Source organism: Gymnoscopelus microlampas (assembly GCF_963454915.1).
Source record: "Gymnoscopelus microlampas genome assembly, chromosome: 20".
In the NCBI taxonomy this organism is placed as follows: domain Eukaryota; kingdom Metazoa; phylum Chordata; class Actinopteri; order Myctophiformes; family Myctophidae; genus Gymnoscopelus; species Gymnoscopelus microlampas.
In genome coordinates, this window is record NC_139957.1 from 10,717,445 (window position 1) to 10,744,533 (window position 27,089).

Below are 27,089 nucleotides of genomic sequence, written 5' to 3' on the forward strand. Positions count from 1 at the left end.
GCTCGCAGCTTGTGGTGTTGCGACGCGTTGTGAGCTTGCAGATTCGCTATTTTCGGTGAGGATATTTGGTGTAGAGGGAAAATGTTGGGGGCCTAGTATAGACCCCTGGGGCATTTCAACAAAGTATATAGGGTTTAAGTGGTTAGATTTTAATTCTTTCGACTTTCAACCACGGCATTTGTTATGCATGTTTTCACAAGACATAGAGACAAAACAAAACAAGAAAAAACAGAGTGGAGCTAACCATTCATACGAGAGAGTCCAAAAGCCTGAGTTTGTTTTGCATTAAGACAACTTTTATCTTCGACTTTTGCTCCGCGGAATTCCCTAAATGACTGCCCACCATGTAAACATCTATGCTAGACCAGAAATGCGGGCCATCTATGGTCATTCCTCCTCGATAAGCGGCGACTGGCGCAACGAGCCACAAACAACCGTAACAAGCTGACCGGTATCTGACCCAGCGTGACACGGTGAGACCACAGCGTGGAGAAAGCTTCTTCTTACCACAGAAACAAGATGAGGGAGCCACAAGGCGGATGGGTTTATCACTGCACTGGGGGAGAGGGGACTACTGGATCAGCCTTCCTGTTCTACAGCAGTGGTTCTCAAACTTTTACATTTCAAGGTCTCCCCTTAAAGGGGTTCACCCAAAAATATCGATTAGTCACCCCATGGAGACTTGAATTCATATTTTTTGTTTTTGTCGCATACCTAAGCCAATAATTTGATGCCCAGCGGACCGGTAGGCAGCGGTTTCGGTAGGAGACAAAAAGGAGATTTGTGTCTCCTACCGGAACCTCTGCCGGTCATCAAATTATTGGCTTGAATGTGACAAAAACAAAAACAATATCCATGAATTCAAGTCTCCATGGGGTGACTAATCGATAGGGGAAAACAATGTCATTGTGGGGGTGAACTATCCCTTTAACTCTGACGGTATACAAATGGAACCAAATGGACCCGTTCCATTTGTATACTGTCAGAGTTACAGACTCGTAAGGGTTCCCCCCCCTAAAAAAAAAGGAACCCAGAGAATCCTTGGAATCCACTTTGAGAACCACTACTCTACAGCAAGTTTTCTCTCCCGCTAACCAACAGCATTGTGTGGCAGAACGTTTTGCAGCCCCACACTGACCATAAAAAAACAAACACTGAACGATACTGGGTCACACAAAATGCAAACATCCTTCACTGATTATGCAAGGCTGTCAGCGAGTTGTGACGAACTTAATTTTGATTTCCCTAAATTATTGTGTGGGATCTGAGTGGGTGGATAAACATAATAAAAAAAAAACGTCTTTCGCCATCTTTACTCCTTCAACAATCGGCAACGCTTGACAGCACCGCCTGTGCAGTCGGTGAAATCAAATCCCGAGCATGCAGATCTAATTCATCTCTTTTTATATCCATAAGCTTTGTGTTCACGTTGCCTAGCGACTGCATACACAATAGGGACTGGAGCCAAATTGTACAACAATAAAAAAAAAAAGAAAAGAAAGAAAAAAGAAATGCCCCCAAACAACACCCGACTATACATTCCTGCGTTTTTTTGCTTTCTCATGTTTCTGTGAAGAAAAAGGAAACCGAGCCAAACAACGTGAACTGATTTCATCGCGAGTGAAATGTTTATGGGTCAACTCGCTCTGTGAAAGCCGTCGCATATGGATCCAATCAAGGGGGAGCCCAACTTTTCATACGCTCACTTCCTTTCATATACTGTAGGCTCGCGAGGGAGGCCAGCGTCTGTGGCAGACACCCTTTCCTGAAACTGACACACTTATTACGGAGCCTCCAACCAAATGTGACATTATACGCAGTGCAAAATGCTTATTTATATAGACCGTATGCACTTGTTAGTTATCTTCGAGAGAGATATAAACCCTTACGGGTCCGTTTTGGTTACATTTGTACTCTCTCAAGAGTTACAAATGGATAAAATCAGACTGAGGGTGTGCACTGGAACCCACTGTACAGACATTGTTGCTTCTGGCAACGCGGTATGTGTAGGTGACAGCTTACGTACATTCCATGAGGTTCTGAATGTCGTTGCTGTCGGGAAGAAACCTCTTATCTCCATATTCTGACTTTTTGTGTTTTTCGTAAATTTAACGCCCTACTCGATCATTCTACAGCGTCAAACAAAAACATCAAAAGTAGCAGATATACACATATACTTGTCGATCTGCTACTTTTACCGTTTTTGAATTTTAATCCTGAAAAGTTACAGTTTTGGACATATGAGGTTTCCACCCGACAGAGACGATATTAAGGTTAGCAGTCAAGAGGAAATTACTTCTGACGTGAATCAAAAATGATCAGCTCATGCACTACTGTGGCTTTCAAACCAACATAAAGTCCTCAAGATTACATTTTAAGAGTAGGGGCAATTAAGCTTAAGCCCTTCACAATTATCGAAATGACTCTTTGCATTGGGGCTGGTCGATATGACTTCAAATATCACACCTTTCCCCCCCTTTTATACCTTTGCCTCGATTACGACTGATGAACAATTAATTTACACTTTTTTCTTTACACTGCCCTCATAGTTCTCTGACAAGATCTGTGCTGTAAATATTATGGGCTCGCTGTTTGTGTGCGCTTTGTTTGTGCGCGCTTTCATTTGTGTACAATGAAGTATAGCCTCGATCTCCAGGCTTTTATTGTTTAGTTTTGCAAAAAAAATAAAAGCCTGGAGCAGCGCGTCGGCGTACCCGATATAGGAAGTGTTTCATTTCCCCAACCAACCAGAGTGCAGTGGGCGTCGCTCGTAATGTTGTGTTGACGGGCGGGGGCTGACGGACAGATCGGTGAACCAATGGGATCACACGGCCTAAATGAAGTATAACACAGGTCTTAAGTGGTTAATCAGACTAATCCATTTAGTCAGTTATAAAAAACAATATATACGTTAACCTATGAGCATGTTCAAGTCGGTTTCAATATATTTTTGGGGTCAATTGCCCAGCCCTAGCTTGCATACCAACTTAATGGAAAATGGAGTGTATTCCATGTCACACCCAGGGATGGGTGAGGGTTCAATGGACAGTCCAACCATTAAGACTTGAAGCCGATTCTACAAATGTCTTCTAAATCCCAACAGTATTCTGAAAAAACGTATGTTTCTATATCAGTGGTGCTCAAACCTTTTCATGTCAAGGACCCCCAAACTTATATGTATTTGGCCGCCGACCGCCATCTCAAAATGTTTTGTTCCAGGGACCCCCAAAAGCAAATATTCGAGTTACAAATGTTCGCTTTAAACAATATATATTGAAAGATTTGCACACATTTTCACGATTTTTCAAAAATAGCAGATCTACAAGCTCGTAGATGAGCTTGAATATTTGCTATTTTTGGATAGTGAAAGTGTAAAATAATGCTTTTTTAGCTCAAATGAAAAAGTGACACAGATGCGTTCCAGGTCTTAGGGAGAGAGGTGCAGTGGCGTTAGGAATGCATGTTTCTGAAGGCAGCATGCGTTGCGCAGGGAGCAGAGTCGGTGCACTGCCAGGGCATGCAGAGGCAGGGGCTGTCGTACCTGCAGTACCGGCCTCCATTTCCTGGAGGGGGGGGGGGGGGGGGGTAGACGGGGGGAGGAGGAGGGGAGTTCAGCCTATACTGTACATGCTGGTTCAGGCAGTAGGGGGGGGGTCTAAATGTATATCGTTGCTGTCGGGCATATATGTTTGAATTTGAATCCTGAAAAGTAGGTTTTGGACATACAGGTATGAGGTTTCCCACCTGACAGAAGATGTGCTAAAGGGGATAATATGATCTAATGATAAAGGGGATAATATGATCTAATGATAAAGGGGGCCATATGTTCTTTGCATTCTTCAAAGTATATATTGTTACCTTGCAGTGGAACAATATATGTTTGTCAACTGTTGCTGTTAAAATATGCTGGTCTGTTATATAGGTTAATAATTGCTTCTCTGCTGACACGCTATCCAAAGAGTTTATAAATACATGCAGACGGCCAAACTGTTGCTGTTGAAATACTATAGTATGTTATAGGTTAATATGAATAATTGCTTCTCTGCTGGCTTTATTATAGTATTAGATTATAAAATAATGCTTCATTGAATGGCCATGCTCTATCTCTCTCTCTCTCTCTCTCTCTTTATGTTGGGTAGAGCTTGCTTTAATATTGAGAGAGAGAGCGCACCACCATCGTTTAAAAAAAAAGAACGAACGAGTTGATATTTCAAGATATGTTTGGAGTGGAATGAGGAGAAAATTACGGCTGCAGGAGCAGCTCTGTTAACCCCCGCATCCCTGTGATACTGATATACAGTAGATGATATATAAAATATATTGAGAGAATGAGAATATATTATTCTGGCTGTAAATGGTCGTTTCCTCAGCAGAAAAACATACGTTCTTTTTTTTTATTTCAACGGATTAAGTTACAGCCGTCTGCCAGCCTGCAGATGGATGGATCATGCCATATTGATAATTATCGTCACCAAATGCTGTCATATGTCCCAAGACTGAGAACGGTATAACTGTACGGGAAAATAGGGCATGTGAGAACAGTTTAGCCGTGTGCATCTACTCATAAACGCTTTGGATAGCGTCAGCAGAGAAGCAATTATTAACCTATATAACAGACTAGCATATTTTAACAGCAACAGTTGACAAACGGGTGTCCATCAGATGGAACCAGCCAGCCAATAGGCCATATTCCCATGGCGGCCATTTTGGAATTTTACACTGAAAATGCCACCCGTTGCCGTGGCAACCGGGTGGCATCTCATTAACTTAATAGCAATATGGCGGCCGCGTGGAGACGGTCGGGGGCGGGGACGCCGTTTGGATTCCAGCGGCTCTCCGGGGGCGGGGTTTGCCCAAAGCTCCGTTTAGAGCCCAAATCACGCCTCACTGAAAGCGTGTCCACCGTATTTTGGAAAGTGATAATTGGATTTATTATGGCTATGATTACAGCTATAGTCAGACATCGGATATATGCTTGCCAGGTGAGTCCAAACCCGCTGTAAAATGATATTCGCAGCACACTGCCTACACCCACACTATTGATTGCTGTGTGTGATGAAGGACAACTTTGTGAACTGAAATGTTTGACTCTAATGTGTTTGTGATATCTGGGCTCAGCTCTCTCTGTGTGTGTGCGTGTGCGTGCGCGTGTGTGTGTGCCTTACTCTTGCAGCTTGCACTGAATAGACATTTTTCCCTCTCAGAGTAGGCTAAATAAGGTCATGGCACAATTGCATTGAACTTGACTGTGGTTATTTACACTATGTTCTCTTCAGTGTAAATAGATTGAAGGACAAAACTAAATTAAATGATCTGCACTGGTAAGCAAAGTGGATTTTGTGGTAAGCACTTCTGGGGAAGAAGCACTCCCAGGGAGTGAATGACTCTATAGTCTAAAATCAGCTGTTCCACTGTGGTTTGTCATCAGCTAGTGACAGACTGCTTGGGAATAGAATGAGTCACACCACAGGAAAAAACAGTAACAAGCATGGCTGTCCGCCAGCAGACAACTTGCTAGCTCTATTGGCACATTCGTTCAAGATTCCTCAGCAAAGGCTTCATTCAACAACCCGGAGGTTGTCGAGGTTTTGTCGCCAGAAACACAGTCGGCACGGACTGACGAACGCTCTGTGCTATTTGCTCCGGAACTTACGGACTAACTCTGTTAACGCACATTAATGAGGCGCTATGCCAACTGAAGCTATCAGCAACGCAAATCAAAACAGTCGTGCAGAATAGATACTCCAACAGTTTATTCCTGTTCTCACCTAACAGACAGCAACAAAACAACTCAAGTATTACCGAGTAATGAAAGAAACCATCATAAAAGCAGGAAATCAGGGGGTTTGATTTCACTTGAATTCTGCTTGAAAACAAATAAATTGCCACCCATCCACCCACACAACAGGGTAGGACTGAAATTTGTACAATGGGGTTGAACAATGACAGAATAGACCAATAACCTTCAAACTCCATTTTAACCATGTTAGACTTGTTAAAAACACACATCCTTGGTTCTGGTGACTGTCCTTCTATGTGAGGGGGCCATGTTTTTTCAATTACGTTTTTGTATTATTTGTTTTTGAAAAAGAAATCAAATGAAAAAAACAAACACGGCTCACTCACGCATTAAATGGACAATATCAATCACCAGAACTAGGGACGTGTCTTTTCAATGTCTGACGTTACGGGTTCATAAGAAAAAACTGTTTGGGGTGCACGCAAAAGCCCAAGTAGACATTAAAATGACCGCAGAAGTGTTTTTATGTGAACTACCCCTTTAAGTGGTTAAAATTGTGAGGGGAAATAAGACACAGATAAGAAACTGCAATTTCTAGGTCATTAAATATTGAGCATAATCATATGAAAAAAAAGAAAGAAAGAAAAAAAAAGAGCTCTCTACTTCAAAAAGGAAAGGAATGCATTTAACCTCTCCATATTAGTCAGTTGTCTCTGGGTTTTAGACAGCATGTCTGAGATAAACAGGCCCAAAGAGTGAACTGGGCTGATGCAGGGACAACACAGCTGTGTGCCTGGATTAACACTACTTTATCGGGTCAATGAGTCTCTAACAATATTAACCTTGCCACGGTGGCAGACCGTGGCACTGACAGGTTCTGAGACATGAGACAGGTGGGTCACATTCAGCTCTTCCACAAGTACATCCCTAATATTTTGCAGACCCACAATTTGGATTAGTAAAGTCCTTGATAGAAAACATGGAGTGGAATTATGTTAAACATAATTGTAAGGATTCTGCTTTTCTTGCCAAAAGTGAAGCTATACGGCATCTTCATTATGGAGGGCCTACTGTACTGATATCTTTGTCAGCTGTGCATGTACACCAAAGGACTGACATCTGACATAAATGAGCCATCATAAATGATAAGTGTCCGCGTGTGAGTGTGTGTGTGTATCGGTCTCCTGTCTGTCAACAGCTCTGCTAACGACTTTTCCACATGCTGGACGACTGACTGAAGGTGCTTGAAGTCGTCTTACTTCACTTGAACAACAGAGGCCAGTCCTGTCTGAACCTTGGCTTGGCTTGCACCAGAGTGTTCGTCTTGTGAGGTCATCTGGGGAGGTTTGCACTTTGCGGTCTATGTTTTAACCGCTTAAACCCTATTATTACTTCATTGTCCGGGGTCCTCCAGGGGTCTAAATACTTTTTTCTCTCACTCTACAACCAAATCTCTCGCCGATTTAAAACAGGCTATTTTCGATATTATCTTCTATTTATGCTGAATATTCACTTAATTACGACATGCCCAGAATAGGGACCCTAAGAGGGCTCTAGGTCTTCTAGACAGACAGTAGTTTCCAAACATGCTGCTGCACAAGGGACCCTGACACAGCAGGACAATGTCCATGACACTACTTGGGAACAGGATACAGCACTGTGTTGTGCGTTCTGCGAGGTTGGCTGCCCAGCCAGTCTTAATGATTCCACACGGAAATTCCATCGAGCAAATGGCCGGAACGATAAGAAACCAGTCGTCTGATACCACTGGCTCAGGAGGCACAGTGGCTGTCTGGGAAGCGAGAGGGCCCCGGTTAGATTCCCAAGTCCTCCTGATTTTGTGTTCCTGAGCAAGATACTGATCCCCTCTACCTGCTCCAAGTGAGCAGGTGGGTGCCCTGCATGGTTGCCTCTGCCGTCGGTGTGTGAATGTGATGCACATTGTTAAGGAGAAATGCAGACCATTTATCACATGGGCAGTGATTTCAAAATGACTCAACTGGCTAGTCAACTTTACATCCAAAACAAACTGGGATGGACAGCAGACAACGGTTGTTGTGGAACATACAATTCAAAGAAAAAATGACATGCCGTGTTAAAAAGCTTACCGTTACTAATACTGTGTAGATCACACTGCAGAAATGTGAAGCATACGTAGCATGAACAGTGGACATCTTTGACCATGTTATTAACTGTACATAACAAAGTGTATGCCTCTGTTTATTTGGTGGTGAACAGTGAACACCACAATTTAGGCTAAACGTGCAAATGTAAACTCTAGTTTTTTCCTAGAGTTTCAGTAGATTCTTGCATGAGCCTCTGTCAGGAGTGCCTCTGTCTGTCCTGTCCTAGCTAGCATCTGAGTGCCATGTGTGAACTTCTCTCCTCTTTCTCGCCGTCTCTAGTTAAGGGGACTGTTTGGCCGTGTGACACATGCCCCAACGGGCTTGCCAAGGACTCTCAGGCGTGCATGAGTCATTCTTAGTTAAACAAGAACATGGCTGGCTCCCCGGCGCTCGGTTTCCCGGAGGAAGAACGGTGGATCTGGATCTCCAAACATGGCTGCGGTCGATCGTTGCAATAGTCATCCAGAAGGACAAGGACAGGGATTGTGTTTGTTGACGGGGGAGAGCCAATGCGCAGTGTGAGACGATCAAAATCCCATGAAGCTGAAGGAGCTGGAATGGTATATGGAGCTGAGGGCCATTGCAACTTTAACAGGCTGGATATAAGACTCTCATCCAATAGACTGAGAAAGAGCTACCGCACGTGAGCGGGAACTTCATATTGTGAAGTTAAAATCAAGGAGAAATGGGCATAGCCTATAGCCTTGTTGCCATAATCACTACCAGGGATGCACGGTCGAGAGTCGATCGAGTATCACACAGAAATGACTATGAGAAGGGGCGTCCGCTGGCCTAGCGGTCCAGGCGCGTACCACATATGCTGGTAATCCAGCTTGACAGCGTGTCGCGGGTTCGACTCCCGTTTCCGACGACCTTTGCTGTATGTCTCCCCCCATCTCTCTCCCCATTTCCTGTCAGCCTACTGTCCTGTCCAAATAAAGGCATAAAAGCCCCAAAAAATATCTTAAAAAAAAAAAAAAAATGACTATAAGATCGACCAGAATCTCAATTGTTTCGTTTAGAATGACAGTAAATGTTTTAGTTACGACAAAGAACTTAATCACCCCATGGGCTAAAGCAAAGCAAAGTTTGTTGTTTACCCAGGGTGTCGGACTAAGTACGAAACTTGTTTCCAGCCGGACCCTGCATGGAAGCCTTGCTCAAGGGCTATTCAGCGGTGATTCATGATCGATGTGATGAATCGGGGAATCGAACTAGGGACCTTCCGGTATCAAGGCCGCCCCTCTAACCACTAGGCCACCGCTGCCACAAGCTCTATACTAGGTCCACTAGTATTTCCCTCTACTGATCTACAATCTCACAACACATCGCGTTGCAATGCGTTTTGAGCTTGTAGACCTTCTTTTGTTGCCGAATGAAACGAATAGGGACACTAGGGTTTGTGGTTAAAACTTAAAAGTCTTGTGAGATGTCCTTTCAGCATTTATCCAAATTCCCAAGTGTCATAAAGATCCTATCTGCAGCTGTAAAGGCTCATTACTCAACCCCCACTGGGTAATTAAGGGTTACAGTATGTTTTGGGGCATGTGGTCCATTTCTCCTCGCTGGTCTTCAATAAGAGTTTACTGAGTTGACATGGTCACGCTTGCTGAAGAAGTAGGTCAATCTGTGAATTCCAACAACCTATGGACTCCATCATTCAGAAACACGACTTATCAGGAGCAAATGTGAAAGGCAATCTTGAACAACATATTCCACCAAAATTCACCAGCTGGCCTCCTGTCAGAGAGCCACAGGAAGACAAGGGGCCAGCAGGGTTCCTTTCAACAACTATCTTCGGCCCAATCTCCCAGTGCAAATGAGCAAAGCTTTGGGGATTTCTGAGCTTTGCATTCCATAATGCTGCAGAGACCCAGCGCCTCACAAAGCCTGACTGCAGCAAATTCCACACAATGGAACTCCTCTTTCCCCTCCCTGACTCACTCACTCACTCACACAGTCACTCAGTCTGACCAAGCCATCGGCGGTGGCCATGAGTGACAACACAAAACAGACAGAAAAAGGGGAAGAAAATGGGGGGCAAAAGTAAGAGAGATGTGGCCCGTGGCTGACCACCGAGTAATTGACCTTTCTGGCCTCAGAGAACTCCGCCTAGGGAGGGTGCCTCGTAAAAGTATCTGCAAATTATGACTATTAGCGAGCAGGGCTCTGCCTCACAGCCGTCCCCCAACCCCCACTGAACTCTCTGCTGTCCACCAGCTCCAAATTCCACTTATCGTCTGGGTTCTTTGTATCATCTGGACACTCAGACCAAACCAAGCAGGCGACGACTCATATCACACAAAAGGGGCAAACCGTTTGACTTAATTTAGGACCCCACAGAAAAATCAATGGAGGGCAGGTCCAATAAACAAACTGTTAATGCACATCTTGAAAGCCTTTGGCTCGTGGGGAAAAGATCAACTTTCTCTAAACTCTAAACAGGATATTAATAGCTATAATATGAATGTAGTTTCACACTAACGCTTCATAAACAATGGCACAAGTAAGTACCACTTTCACCAGAGTGATTGCACAAGAGGCCAATGCGAATAATACAAATGACACAATGGGCTTGAGCACCAAAGACTACACACATCAAGAAGCTTAAAAAAAAGAGGCTGCAACAAGCCACTTTATGAGGCAGTACATTGACACATTTACAGCTGGCATACTCCCCGTTGCCATGGAGCTTGTCATATGTTTGCAATAAAGGCTACACTTTCACAATGCTGAAACAAATGTATGCCTGGTGAGCCAAGCAATGTGAAAGCTCGTTCAAGGCACCGACCACGGTCATAATAACTTGTATATATTAGAAAACTACACTAAAGGGTAAGAAGTAAAGCAAAGACAGGTAAATATGGTTATGATGAATGGCGTATTAGGCTACATGTCATGAGGGCACCATTAAAATGCAACAATCATAACACTTCCCCGCGCTAAAGCCATTCCTCGAGCTGTGAAAGTGGTGGCAGCCATTTCCAAGTACAGAGGAGCAAGCGTCAACTATAGTGGATTCTTGACTGCTGTTGGCAAAACAGAGCTAACAATGGGAAAGTAATCATTTCTCCAACTTAGGAAATCCCTGAAAAGGGATTGAGCGGTGTTGTTACAGCGATCCAGTGCAATTTACTGTCATGCCTCAAACAGAGAAGCCCTCGGAGAGAACAGCTGAAAAACAAATGTAAGCCAGCTAGAACTGAAAAAAAGAGAAGAAGAAAAAGGTTTGCATGTTTCGTGGTCCGAGTGCCATGCAGAACACTTGCAGTGGTGTAAAGTAACTAAGTACATTTACTCAAGTACTGTACTTAAGTACAATTTTGAGGTACTTTTACCGGAGTATTTCCAATTGTCTATACTTTTACTTCTACTCCACTACATCTCAGAGGCAAATATTATACTTTTACTCCACTACAATTATTTGAAAACTTTAGTTACTAGTTACTTTGCAGGTATGAATTATTACATTATAAAACATAAATGTACCACTTTAGCCCTATTTTATACCTAGACTATTTGAAAATAGCCGATCTACAAGCGACGCGTCGCGTTGTGAGCTTGTAGATCTGCTATTTTCAAACATTTTAGTACTTTTACTTTAGGTACTTTAAGCACATTTTTATACCAATACCTTTGCACTTTTACTCAAGTAAATTTTGAACTCCGGACTTTTACAGAATACTTCTACATTGCAGTATTGATGCTTTTACTTAAGTAAAACATTTAAGTACTTTTTCCACCACTGAACACTTGTTGGAACAAAGCCCATGTGCGTGACCGGACCTCTGGGACAGGAGCTTGTCTTCTTCGACCGGCCCAGAGGAAATGGCAGAGAGAGAGAGAGACGCCTGACACTGGGAGATTTGAAGAAGACGCCAACATTTACCGTGTGAAACTTGATTTCGAGGCAGATGTTTAACACCTTTAGTTGTCGGAACAGTTCTTTTTGCTTGACACTAATGGTAATGGCAAGACATTTTTAGGCATAGGCCTACTTTTAAGACTGAGAGCTAGGCCTGTCACAACTATTACATAATCACCTCATCGCGATTTTTTTGTTGCATAATCATCTTCATAATCATTACCATGTCATTACCAAACTAGTGGAAATAGCAGATCTACAAGCTCAAAACGCGTCACACTGTGAAGCGTTTTGAGCTTGTAGATCGGCAATTTCCACTATTCATGCTTTTTTTAAAGTATAAAGTTATTAAATTATTTGTTATATCTGCCCCGTATACCTTTTGTTTACTAAGCCTAAAACCCAAACACATGTGATTTTCATTCATAATGCTCCAATGCTCAATGACAGAAACTAAATTAAATCTTTAAATCGCAGTTATTTGAGCGACAATTAATCGTCAAGTAAGATGTCACAAATGGTGACAGCCCTGGAGAGCATGTACCACACTGGCCCTACAGTCATACTAAGTACTGTGTAGATGGGTCTCTGACCCATTAAGGCCTGAGGTTTTTTGAAAAAACATGTGTTTCTATATCAGTGGTTCTCAAACTTTTTCATGTCAAGGACCACAAAATGTATATGTATTTGGCCACGGAACCCCATCTCAAAATATGTTGTTCCAGGGACCCCCAGAAGCAAAGATTTTAGTTAAAAATGTTCGCTTTAAAACAATATATATTCAAAGATTTGCAAACATTTTCATAATTTTTCAAAAATAGCAGATCCACAAGCTCGTAGCTATGAGCTTGTATATCTGCTATTTTTGAATAGCCAAAGTGTAAAATAATGCTTTTTAGCTCAAATCAAAAAGTGACACAGATGCGTTCCAGGTCTCAATGGCCCCACACACACACACACACACACACACACGCACACGCACACGCACACGCACGCGAAGAATTAAGATGAGAAGTTGAAAAGATGATTGAAGGAAGGACTCCCCCAGGCATGGTGGTCTCTGGGTGAACGCAGAAGTGCAACCGGTTCCCTTGTATTCATGATCATTCTCAAAACAAAACGAAACCCCAAACACCATTCTGAGGCAGTGAGGGGGCTCATGTAGTGTGGAACATCTGACTCTTATGGTATGGTCGGTCAAGCAGGAAATTCCTAGCCAGAGCATGGCACGCTGCCAGGTGGAGAGACGAGGAATGCAATGTCTAGCATAATACAGCACTTACTGCGGGCTAGTACCTTCCAGTGGTGGCGAGGTGGTTATCTCCCAGTGGTGGAAAACGTACTCAAATGTTTTACTTAAGTAGTTTCAATACCGCAACGTAGATACACTCTGTTACAAGTGAAAGTCCGGAATTCAAAATTTACTTGGAGAGAAAGTACAAAAGTATTGGTATCAAAATATACTTAAAGAACCAAAAGTAGAAAGTACCCATTATTCAGAATGTCCTAATTCCATGTTTTTGTATAAAAATCATTTGAAAATAGCAGATCTACAAGCTCACAATGCGTCGCGATGCAACGCATTGTGAGCTTGCAGATCGGCTATTTTCAAATGGCCGAAATGTATAAGGTTAATGTATGTTTTGTGATAATAATCAAAATCTACAAAGTAACTAGTAACTAAAGTTTTCAAATAAATGCAGTGGGGTAAAAGTACAATATTTGCCTCTGAGATGTAGTAGAGTAGAAGTAAAAGTAGTGGAAATTGGAAATACTCAAGTAAAGTATCAAATACCTCAAAATTGTACAGTACTTAAGTAAATGTACTTTGTTACTTTCCACCACTGTTATCTCCCCAAATGAAACCCAGTGACTTCAGGGGGGGAGAAGAAAACTAGGCTCCTGGATCTTTGTTTTGTCTGCAGAACGCAGATCCAATCATTAGCGATTGTCCTTTCGATTCAAACAGGAATCGAGTCACTGGTGACAGTTTTGAGAGTCTTGCTGCCTAGCCGTGCCTACTAGACCCCATACCTACACACTCTCACAACCTCCTTTTTGGTAGGGAGGTGTTCTTAATCCAGTCAAACTACTGTGTAATGGGGCTTAATGCGATCAGCCGCTATAGACAGACCACAGACCAGACTCCAGCTTCTTCACGTTCAGACATTCTGTCAAGGAGAAGGGCCTGTGCAGAGATTAGAAGGCACGAACACGGCCCTAAACCAGTGGTTCTCATGCATTTCCAGAGCTTGACGCGTGCATTTTAATGATCAATCGAATCAATCGTGTTCCAGCTCGGATCAATGGTACTACTAACGTAGCGTTGCTGTCGGGCAGAAACCTCTTATCTCTGTATTCTGACTTTTTTTGCGTTTTTTTCGTAAACAAATGCCCTACTTTAGTGATCGGATCAAATCATACTACAGCGTCACACAAAAGTAGCAGATCTACAAGCTCAAAGAGCGTCGGTTCGCACCGCGTTTCGAGCTTGCAGATCTGCTACTTTTGAATCCTGAAAGGTTTTGCACATATGAGGTTTCCACCCGACAGAGACGGAATAAGGATTTGGCCGCATACTAGTATACTTTTAAACTCCTATTTAATCGGTATCACAATGAAAACACCTTTTTCAAGGTGTTATAGAAAAAAGACATGCCATGTTTTACATTAATATTTTAATTGTTTTAAATTAATGTTATATTACTATTAAAATATTACTGCATTGTCAATTATTTGGTCGTCCACTTGCAATAAATACCCTGGCGGCCCAAAGGTGGGCCCGGGGCCACACGCTGAGAACCACTGGCCTAAACAATGCTTTAACTCCCATTAACTTTGGGTGAAGCTGGGCAGGGCAGTCAGGAGAACCGGCCTGCCCTGGACCACTCGGTCCCCTCCTAGGTCTTGTGGCCTTGCCAATGCCTGCAGATGTTTGTGAACAAGGCTAATTCTAAGCATGCTGCTGTGGCTGCTGCGGTCAGGGCTGTTTTGAGTCGGCCCTTTGTGCCCCAAACTGACCGGCTCAATGAGGCTCTTTATTTTGGTGCGGGGCAGTGCATTATGGACACTGTCACATGGCTCAATTAAAGAGAAGGGGTGGCACATATTTATAAGATTCGGGATCTGTTTCGAGGCTTTGTACTCCCGTCCAGGCTGGCTGTTGGGGGCTGTGACAAAAGACACAAGTGTTTGGCTGGGCGACCTCGGTGGAGTGCCGCCGACATGCAGGGACGCATGCACAAGTGGTGGGACACAGAGGTCATATACTCCTCCCTTTCATCCTAGATAGGAACTCAAACATGCCATTTAAAGGGATAGTTCACCCCCAAAATGACTTTTTTCCCTATCAATTACACACCCCATGGAGACTTGAAATTCATGGCGATTTTTTTTTTTTTTTTTTTTACAAATCTCTTTTATTGATTTTTGGCAGAAAAACAAAGACAGTGAATGGATGAAGTGTCAACAAAAGGGGTCTGCAATTTTTTGATACATACAAGAAAAGAAAACATAACAACAGAGAACAAAAAGCAAGACAAATGAGAACAAAAAATCATAGAAAACACAAAAAACAACACGCGCATCTCACATTCAATCCAGGACAAGGAAGGGGAGGGGAAGTTGACATGGTCGGGGAGGAGAGGGGGGGGAGGGAAGGGAGGGGAAAAAGGGGGGGGGGGAGGGGGTCTACCCAAAGTTAATTATTGAGTACTTCTACTTCAACAACCAGGGTGCCAATATGGTCCAATAGTGATTGCCACGTTTTATGAAAAGACTTTAACGAGCCGCCAAGGGAGAACCTGATTTTCTCAAGTTTAATACAATACAGGATTTCATGGATCCACCTATTATGAGTGGGAGGGGACGGATGTATCCATTTAAGGAGAATCAACCTTCTGGCTAGCAAGGTTGTAAATGCGATGACTCGCCATAATGATTTATTAGGAGTAGAATTGAGACCAAAAAGGGCGGTAAGAGGGTCAGGGTCGATTGGTTCACCCAAAGCGCTGCTCAAGGTATCAAATACTGCAGCCCAAAATCCTGACAGCTTGGGACAAGACCAGAACATGTGTATGTAGTCAGCAGGAGATTGTTTGCACCTATTACATGCGTCAGATCTCTCGGGATAAATCCTGGCTAATTTTGCGTTTGTAAAATGGACTCGATGCAAAATCTTGCATTGCAACAGTTTGTGCCTAGCACATATGGATGATGTATGCACCAAATCCAGCATTTCATCCCATTGATTGTCTAACAAAGTGATCCCAAGGTCATGATCCCATGCAGCTCTTAAGGAGTCTAGACGGGTAGGGTTAAGAATAGAAATAATATCGTATATAATAGAGGTGAGCCTCCGTATCCCAGTTCCAAGTGATAGAAAGGAATCAATCATAGAATCCGGTGGGCGGTTTGGAAACTGGGGGAATTTATTTTTAACAAAGTGTCTGATTTGGAAAAAACGAAACAAGTGGGAATTAGGGAGCTTGAATTTAACAGACAAATCTGCAAAAGAGGAGAATATACCCTTAACATAAAGGTCGTTAATAGAGCATAGGCCCTTACTTGACCAGATTCGGAATACGGGATCCGAGCATGACGGGAGAAAATGATGATTACGATACACTGGTGCCAAACCCGAGGACACATGAAGACCAAACTGTTTTCTGAACTGAGACCAGATTTTGAGGGTATCTGACACCAATGGGTTGCGAAAAACTTGTTTTTTAACTGGGATTGGCAGCTGAGAACAGACCACTGACCAAAGCGAGATATCTGAGGAGGATGCCTCCATCTGTGCCCATCGGGGTTGAGTGCCTGCTGCTAAGTTAGTATTCCAAAAGAGAATTTTGCTAATGTTTGACGCCCAGTAGTAACGACGAATGTTAGGTAATGCTAATCCGCCCTCGGATTTAGAGAGTTGAAGAACTGCTCCCCTGATACGTGCCCTCTTATTACACCACAAAAAGGAATTAATAATCTGATCGAGTTTAGTGAAAAAAGCTTTAGTTATGAATATCGGAATTTGTTGAAAGGGATATAAAAACCGGGGCAGTACCACCATTTTAATCAAATTGACTCGTCCCAGTAAAGAGAGAGGCAGGGAGGACCATCGAGCTAAGTCTTCTTTGCAGCGGTCCACTAGTGGGCCAATGTTCCTGGAGAAAAGTTCTGTAAATACTTTTGTAACGTGGATACCCAGATATTTAAATCCATCAGTAACTTTCCTAAAGGGGAAGAGGGATTGAGGAAGTTCATCAGCAATAGCGTTAACCGTAAAGTATTCGCTTTTCTGAAGGTTAAGTTTATAGCCCGAGAGTATTTTAAACTGCTCTATGATGCGCAAGATAACAGGGAGAGAAGATGCAGGATCGGAAATATACAGCAACAGGTCGTCGGCGTACAGAGAGAGCTTATGCGTGAACCCAAAGCGGGAAATCCCCTTAAACCCCTCCTCACTGCGTAGCCATATGGCTAGCGGCTCGATGGCGAGTGCAAACAACGATGGAGACAAAGGGCAACCTTGTCTATTCCCACGGGAGAGAGTGAACTGACCAGACTTCACTCCATTAACATTAACTGAAGCCACTGGAGATGCATACAAAAGTTGAACCCATTTGACAAAATCAGAACTAAAGCCAAATTTGTTAAGTATGTGGAACAAGTATCCCCATTCCACCCTGTCAAACGCTTTCTCCGCATCTAGCGAGAGAACTATTTCAGGGGAAATGGTAGCGGGGGAGTAAATGATATTAAACAATCTTCGAGTATTAAAAAAAGAATGTCTTCCCAAAATAAAACCAGTTTGATCAGGATCAATGAGGCCAGGCATCACCAGTTGAAGACGACTTGATAGAGCCTTGGCCATAATCTTAAAGTCTACGTTTAAAAGGGATATCGGCCTATAGCTACCACATAGGAGCGGATCCTTATCCTTCTTTAACAGCAGAGATATTGAAGCTTCCGACAAAGTTGGTGGGAGCTGGCCCTTCTGGAAGGCATCATTGAATACTCGTACCAGAACTGGAGCCAAAATTTCAACAAATGTTTTAAAAAACTCTGTGGTGTAACCATCAGGTCCAGGTGACTTGCCACTTTGTAAAGATTTAATTGCCTCCGTGACCTCAAGGAGAGTTAGTGGGGCTCCAAGGCCGGCAACATGGTCCTTCTCAATTTGGGGATATGTTAAGGTATCTAATGGATTGGGCCCGTTCCAGTCTTGTATGTTGGACTCTGAGGAATATAGACCAGAGTAGTAATTTGAAAAGACATCACTAATTGCTGTAGGGTCTGTCACAATCTCTCCCGTGGTTGATTTTATTCTTGGTACCAGTCTAGAGGCACTAGCTACTCTTGCCTGATAAGCAAGCAATTTACCTGCCTTATCCCCCTGCTCAAAAAAACGCTGCCTGGACTGCAAAAGCTGTCTCTCGACTTTGCTGGTTGATAATAAATCGTATTCGGACTGAAGCTGCAAACGCTTTGTATATAGAGTGGCGGAGGGATTAACTGAATATTGATTGTCCAAATCTCGTATATCAGCTGCTATCTTAATCAACTTAGATTGCTCCGTTTTCCTGAAGTAGGAGACAAAAGAAATAATCTGTCCACGAAGATAAGCCTTAAACGATTCCCAAAGAATATCGCTCCTAATATTCGGGGTATCATTAATCTCAAAGAAAATATGTATTTGTGATGTAAGAAAATCTTTAAAAGTGGGTTCAGATAACAATTGAGGACTGAATCTCCAAAATTTGGAGGGTGGACTGCCAAGTGGAAAATTAACAACTACCGAGGTTGGGGCATGGTCAGAGATAACTATACTATGGTAATCGCATGAGACAACATTATGCAACAATTTGTTATCGAGTAGAAAGAAATCTATGCGAGAGTAAGTATGATGGACATGTGAAAAGAAAGAGAATACTTTATTAGAAGGAAATCTGGCCCTCCAAGGATCCTCCAAGCCCAGTTTGTCAGTATGAAATTTTAAAATTTTTGCCGATTTGGATAACGCCGATTGGTTAGTAGATGATCTATCCAGATCCAAGCTTTGAACCAGGTTAAAGTCGCCACCAATGATTATTTGATGATCATTGAGATTTGGTATTGAGGAGAAGAATTTTGAAATAAATTTATCGTCATCCCAAGTAGGAGCGTATAGCGAAGCCAAAACTACCGGAGCATTCTGCAATTTACCCGAAACTATAACGTACCTGCCATTTGGATCAGACACAGTAGTATTTAGTTCAAACGCAACATCCCGATGTATAATTATAGCTGCTCCTCTAGACCTCTCGGAGTACCTCGAGTGAAACAAGTGACCCATCCACGGCTTTTTAATGCGTGATACCTCTGCAGTACGGAGGTGTGTCTCTTGTAAAAAACAAACGTCTCCTTTTAATTGCTGTAAATGTGAAATTACCCTACCAGACTTAGTGGGAATGTTCATCCCCTTAACGTTCCAAGAAATAAAATGGATATTTCTACCGTTCATAGGCATTGACTTTCCTGTTGTATAGGCTGCACCGGCTGTACTGGCGGCTGGGTAGACGAGGGAGGGGAAGGAGGGAGGGAAGGGGGGAGAGGGTACTCACACACACCACTGACAGACGAACAACAAAACAAACACAACACATAAAACAAAAACACAAAAAATGTCCCAATGGGAGCATTAACTCAGGTATCACCATGGATACAGGTATCACCATGGATACAAACAGTCCTGACATTAGTCAGTCCCAAAAAACTTCCGTTCCCCCTATCTTGAACAGTAATCAATAACCCCATAACCCACCCTCCTACAAACCACTGAGTGAGAAAAGGTTTACAACCAAAAACGAGATAAAAATGAGAACTGTATATCTCCCTTCCATATTCACTCAGCACACATCTTAAGTGCAATTATGGACCCTTAAAGCTGGTATAATCTGAATATCAATGTTATAACATCACCAACAAACAGGCCATAACAAAATACATTCCACGTTAGAAAAACAAAATCAGGCATAATACAGCGTACACACCCCATCCCGAGCGAACCTCACCTGTAAGATATTATCAAAATATCCTACAAATATAACCTGTAGTAAAAGCCCAGGTAAAAAAAAAAAATAATAATTTCAATTTTTTTTTTTTTTTTTTTTTTTTGACACTTAGGTTTAAGCTTCATAATAATAATCATAATCATAATGGGGTAAGATACACATATAGAGAAAAACTACAAATAAGCTTTTACAAAACCATTTTGGAAAAAATCATGTAAACGAGAGTGTCATTCATACTTGTTTTCCCAAAAATACAAGACTACCCCAAGGTCACTTAAAGTTATAGCCTTCACAGTGAAAAATATAAGGGAGAGAAAGCCCGGGACAACATATGCACACCCAAAACACCCATCCCAACATAAATAAAGTGCATATAAAGAGCAATGACAACAAAACCTTCACAATAAAACCTTAAAAACCAAGTAAAACAAAATAGCTCTGAATTCCCCATACCACCCACTCCCCATCCGCCGCCCCCCTTACGAAAAAAAAACAATTGGCCGTCTTAAAGTCTATTAAAGATCAAATTGACATTAAAGGTATTTCAATTACAGAGGTCCGACATTATGGTAACTGCTGCATCAAGGCCATATTACAACCATTATGTTGAGGTTCAAAACTAGATAAGAAAAGCCCATATAAGAAGGCATATTGACTTAAATTATCATAAACATTAACCCAGCTGACTATTTATAAGGAAAATAAGAAAAGTACAAACATAAATATAACAGACATGTAATCAAAAACATACAAAGCCAAACAAAAAATAAAGCAGGTCCAAATAAGCCTGATTAGTACTCCTCTGCATCACAAACAAGCACACTGGCCCGTGGATTTCACATAAAGGCAAACCATAAATTAGTAAAACATGTCCAACAGGCCTAATAGTGTGCCAAACAAAATCATGCCATCAAACAATAACAAAGAGGAAGAAAAGAAAAAAGGAGAGCGTCTGTAATAGTAGTCAATTAAATAAATGATTGGCCCCAGGATGAGTAAGCTACGCAGTTAACACTCCTAAGGAGATATTATTAGTCTGATGTACAAGAAAGAAAAAAAAAAAGAGAGAAGACATAAGGAAAGTCGGCTGCTATATAAAAACTAAATTGGCCAGAGAAGCAAATTTTCATTCAAAAACACACATATTAAAGATTATAACAAAAATGACGAGCTGAAACTAAAATGCATTTATAACAGAACGGACCGTCATCACTCATCACATCCTAAGTTAGATAGCGTCAAGACTAGTCAATCAGTCACAGCCGGGTTAGTTCACGTAACAATACAACAGTCAAGCTAAATACAATTACCATGTCCATGAAATGCACCTTAAATGTATATATTATCTCAATGTAGTAGCGGCCTGACGCACCATTTACAACAAAAATAAAAATAAAAGGGAGGGGGGGAGGTAGGGAGAGGAGATGAGCAGATGTCAAAAAAAAAAGAGAGAAAAAGAAAGGCGTTGCATCAAAACAGTGCTGCCGTCCCAGCTGAGCTGTGGCTAACCAGGCAGACGCCCAGCCAGCCAGCTAACAGCCCTACCAGTCCGGGCTATTATGTCCATGTCCAAAAAGAGCAAAAAATAAAAATAGAAATCGAATCGGTTCAACATCAAGCGATAGAGTAATCAGATTGAGAGTCACGAAAAAATACTGTCCAGATGAAAAAGAGGAAAAAAGAGCGCATCTTCAGCCCGGCAGTGTTAATCAGTGTTCAGCCGTAGCTAGCCAGCCAACGGCTAAACTAGCCTTCCACAACGGCTAGGCTAGCAAGCTAACAGCTAAACAAATCCACGCAAAAACAGTACATCTGCCAGGCCAAATACAGTTATCAAATCCAAATCTGAACAGATCAAGTCATAAGCGAAGCACCCATTACTTGCGTTTAGATGTGATGTACTTTTCGGCCTCTTCAACGGACGCCAAATGGACCTTAGCTCCGCCATTTTCGTTAGCGATCATCAACTTGGACGGGTGGTGGAGAGCAGGCCGACAGCCAAGCTTGTACAATTCGGCCATCACATCACGGTACTTGGCGCGCTGCTCCACAACATCCTGGGGATAATCTTCATGGATGGCGATTCTTTGACCCTCGTACTGCATGTTCCTCCGCTTGCGTGCCTCCCGAATAACTTTCTCCTTGATCGGAAGGTTGTGGAAACGGACGATGACATGCCTCGGCTTGTCGTTAGCACCCGGTTTAGCCTTTAGCGATCTGTGAGCTAAATCCAGCTCGGGTGGTTCAGGCAGAACCTCGTCCCCCAGAAGTTCGAACAGGAAGGTGGAGAAAAAGGTAGTGGGCCTGGTCCCAGCCTCAACCGATTCTTTTACCCCGACTATACGTGCATTCCAGCGGCGACCTCTCGACTCGATATCCGAGGCTTTAGCACGCAGCTTAGCGTTGCTAACCGCCAGCTCCGCGCATGCGGCCTCCAAGGAAACTATACGATCACTGACAGAATCTGCATTAGACTCTAATGAAGTAATACGCTGGCCATGATCAGTTATAGTGGTGTGTATAAGGTCAATTTTAGATTCCAGCGTCGCGATGCTCGTTTTAAAGTCGGTCGAAAGAGCCGTCCTGTGTTCTTCTAGTAGGCTAGTCAGGGCCTCCATGTTAATGTCGTTAGCGGCGGCGGCGGTACCGGCTTCCATCAAAATAGTGTCTTTTTTGACGTGAGCAGAAGCCCTAGTGATCATTTTCTGATGTCAAGCCTTAAACGCAAACTTTTTTAATTCAAACCATACCATTTATGAGGAAGGTAGTGGGATTTCTGTTTAGGTAAAGATATGAAGCGGGGGAGCAGAGAGAGGACGCGTCTACTCCTCACCCTGCATAACCGGAAGTCCGATTTTTTTGTTTTTGTCGCATTCCTAAGGCAATAATTTGATGACCGACGGCGGCTCCGGTAGGAGACTCAAAGTGTCAACTTTGAGTCTCCTACCGGAGACATTAGCATCTTTCCGCCAGTCGTCAAATTATTGGCTTCGGAATGCGACAAAAACAAACTCCATGAATTCAAGTCTTCATGGGGTGTGTAATTGACAGAAAGTAAGTCATTTTTTGGGTGAACTATCCCTTTATTAAGTCCTAGAGTCAGGCGTCCAGATACCTCTTCAGATTTCAAGGAAAATGATGGGATTCTTCTCTGAATGATATCTGCAGCTATACATCAGTGTGGCGTACTGGACCATAAGGTTGAGGGACAAGGTACCGCATTCAACTTGCATTAAGCAGCACAGCTCTGCTGATGAACGCTGACATTCCCCCCGACAAAGGGTTACAGAGTGGACCTAAACCATAATGCAAACTTCTGGGTTCTTCTTCCCACAGTATTGAAAACCCAGTGTTTTCCCAAAGACTCGACGATAGCACACCTAATGGAGCCCCTGAGAGAAAGAATGTGGCTTTGATAAAGTCTACTTGGACGAGCTCTCTCGGTCGCGGTCCAAAAATATCTAATTCATAATTCATTACACGTCTTTAAAGTGATGCCTGCGAGAGAGGGAGACGTTCGCACTTGTTGCGGCTTCTTCCACACAGTACAATCCTCAGTGTGTAATCTATTAACCATTATCCGTTTGTAACTCAAAGAGAGTGTACAAAATGTAACCGAATGTAACCAAACAATGCATAGGCACCATTTTGGTTACATTTTTTAAGGTATTCCTTAAAGGGGGTTCTTAATTGACCCACACAAGTCTGTAACTCTGACAGTGTACAAATGGAACCAAATGGACGGGTCCATTTGGTTCCATTTGTACACTGTCAGAGTTAAAGAGTTGGTGCCATGGTTTTGCACTTTTTCGGTTTTTCATGTGTCTATGAGGTTGATAGAACTGAAAATCACGGCCCCCCGTCTTTAAAGGGGGTTCTTAATTGACCCATACGAGTTTGTAACTCTGACAGTGTACAAATGGAACCAAATGGACCCTGACGGTTCCATTGTTACACTGTCAGAGTTATAATGGGATACCTTGAAATGTAAATGTTCGAGAACTACTGGTATATTCCAACACTTTAGGAATACTTGTGGGTTATGGCTGCCTTGCATGCATGGGTTCATCAGCTGTGTGACCTAAAAACCTGCTCCCTAGTCCCTATAGCAGAGCCTCAAAAAACACAGCCGGCAGCAGCTGAATTCATTGGCAGGTGTCAGAACTTTATGAAAAGTATAGGTACAATTCAGCAGAAACTTTGAATCTTTATCCTGCACCGACTTCAATCACTCACATCAAAGATTAAATCAGAAAAAAAGCCTCTTGTAAATAAAGTAATGAGTTTAGCTTTTATAGTTTTCTTTTTAGGCTATAATAAAATCTCAACAGGTTTTGCAGGGCTATGGTGAAGCAATGCGCACACACAGGCAATGCATGCCTCCAGCAGTGGTGTAAAGTAACTGAGTACATTTACTCAAGTACTGTACTTAAGTACAAATTTGAGGTATTTGCACTTTACTTGAGTATTTCCAAAGTTCAATACTTTTACTTCTACTCCACTACATCTCAAAGGCAAATACTATACTTTTACTCCACTACAATTATTTGACAGCTTTACTTTGCAGATTTAGATTATTATCACAAAACATACAATAACCAGCCCTGTAGCCTATACATTTCCGCCATTTGAAAATAGCCGTGGGACACATTGTGAGCTTGTAGATCTGCTATTTTCAAAATATTTTGTATTCATTTTGAACTTGTGAAACGGGACATTCTGCACAATGAGTACCTTTGGTACTTTTAAGTACATTTTGATGCCGATACTTTTGTACTTTTACTCAAGTCCATTTTGAATACTGGGACTTGCAACTACAGTACTACAGCAGTATATCTACATTGCAGTATTGATACTTTCACTTAAGTAAAACATGTGAGTACTTGAATTCCATCACAGCCACGGTAATGCATGCCTATCCCAGCCGTTCTGCTGTTAATCTGCACGCACGTCTCGTCTACAACAGTGGGGCTTTTCCCAGCTTCAGTCCAACTGAAGGAGTTCTCCTTAACGCCATGTTACTTTCAAGCCGTTGCCCGCACACCGCGGTAGCGCAGCCTCTCGTCTGTAGTAAAAATAAAGAATACACTTTCGCCGCTCACCAAAACAAAGACGGTTTTAAGATGTTTAAGGCCTAATTTTCTTAGTGGGACCACTCGGGGTGCCCCACCTGACGTCTAAAATACACTTTTTGGCCAGAAAAATTAAATATATCAACGGAAGGAAAAAATGTTTTAGATACTCCACTGCGCCCCCTACAGACCTGGTGAATGGAACTTTTCTATTGACCAGATTTTTCCTTCCCGTGAAATATTTTCTTTTCTGTCCAAGAAAGTGTATTTTAGATGTGAGGTGGGGTGCTCCAAGTGTTCCCACTAAAGAAAGTAGGCTTTCAACATCTTAAAACCACCTTAGTTTTGGTGAATAGCAAAATAGTATTTGTTATTTTCACTAAAGACGAGAGGCTGCGCCGCCTGCGCTACCGCGGGTGTGCGGGGCAACGGCTCTAACGTAACACAGGTTTAAAGGAGAACTCCTTCCAACGCTATGGACCAGAGCTAGGCTTTCCTCAACAACCGTTAGATTCACAGGCTTTAATACTTACAGGATCGTAGTCTGAGGAGAAACCGCCGGCACGGTCTCCAGGTTCAGATGCATGCATCTCACCGTGGTCCTGAAACATAGACAGCGACTGGGACAAGAACACACGCACTGGGGTCCCAGGCTGACCAGCAACAGGGTGAGAACAGTGAGTAAGAAGGGAGAGAAGAACTGGCCCGTCCACAGCAACGCCATTGCTCTGGTGAGTGTGTGTGAGTGAGTGAGTGAGCCGCTCAGCAGAGCAGCAGAGACTCCTCTCTCTCTCTCTCTCTCTCTCTCTAGAGAGAGGGGGGGGGGGGGGGGGGGGGGGGGGGCAGAGATTTTTAGAGGGTGGGTGCATTGTATTAATACCAGTGGTGGAAAAAGTACTCAATTGTTTTACTTAAGTAAAAGTAGGCTATCAATACTGCAATGTAGAAATACTTTGTTACAAGTGAAAGTCCGGAATTGAAAATTGACTTGAGTAAACGTACAAAAGTATTGTATTGGTATAAACATGTACTTCAAGTACCAAAAGTAAAAAGTACTCATTATGAAGAATGTCCTATTTCAAGTTTTCAAATGCATACACATCTTTAGAAAATAGCAGATCTACAAGCATACAATGCGGCATAGTGAACTTGTAGATCTGCTATTTTCAAATGGCCGAAATGTATATAGGGCTGAAGTGGTTAATGTATCTTTTGTAATGATAATATAAATCTTCAAAGTAACTAAACACTGAAGTGTTGAAATAAATGTAAGTACAGTACTTAAGTAAATCTACTTACTGCCACCACTGGGAGAGAGAGAGAGAGAGAGAGAGAGAGAGAGAGAGAGAGAGAGAGAGAGGAGTGAGGGGGGACAGAGGGAGTTGGGGGGTGCATTGTATTTATAGTAATACAATGGGTTCTGAGGTTGTTTGTTTATAAACATGACACTGAGAAGATGCTATATGAGGGGGTTATGAGTATTAGCAAATTCACTAAAAAGGAACAAAAAACGTTTTTTCATTCACATGATTAAATGTTTTGAAACATAAACTGAGACATTTCATTGTTAACTTCCACTCACTTCCAAAAGTAATTATGTTTGTCTGCCAGCAGAGCTGCAGCCAGCCAGGGGGGTTCAATTACAATAGTTTGCATCTGCTGACATCTGCTGGAACGCTACTGAACAACAGCTCAGCTTGTAGCGTGTCGCTATCGGCTAGAAACCTCTTATCTCCATATTCTAACTTTTTGTGTTTTTTCGTAAATTAATGCCCTTCTTGATCATACTACAGCGTCACACAAAAGCATCAATAGTAGCAGATCTACAAGCTCGAAACGCGGCGCTTCTACTTTTGCAATTTTTGAATTTGAATCCTGAAAAGTAACAGTTTTGGATATATGAGGTTTCCACCCGACAGAAGCCAATTATTATAGTAATTTAGTGGTAATTTGACTAAGCAGTGCTATTCATTATGAAGTGCTCATTTCTTCAGTTTATGCAATGCCATCAAAACCTCAACAACAAAGTGAGAGCGTCGCAATGTTTACAGGCCTGTGGCAACACATTTTTTTCTTTATTCAGAGTAAGATGTGTCAACATCCAGCATGACAAAAATTGTACAAAGTTCACAATTTATAAATGAAATATCACAGCAACTTGTGATTTCACACATTTATAGCAAAATTAAAATGTCAACAAATCCATGCTGTGTAGTACAAAAATAAATCAAACTTCAG

General features: G+C 42.4%; 1 protein-coding gene across 3 annotated transcripts in view; it reads right to left on the minus strand.

The window, feature by feature from the left end:
• pxdn (peroxidasin) overlaps positions 1 to 25,587 on the minus strand; it is a 96,849-nt gene extending 71,262 nt beyond the window's left edge. For all 3 annotated transcript variants that reach the window (XR_014599861.1, XM_084045303.1, XM_084045304.1), the window contains exon 1: positions 25,385 to 25,587. Coding sequence is in view for 2 of the 3 variants with exons in the window: in XM_084045303.1 (XP_083901429.1) it covers positions 25,385 to 25,575 (191 nt within the window). In the remaining variant the exon portion in view is untranslated. The remainder of the gene's footprint in view (positions 1 to 25,384) is intronic.
• Between the last annotated feature and the right edge of the window lie 1,502 nt (positions 25,588 to 27,089).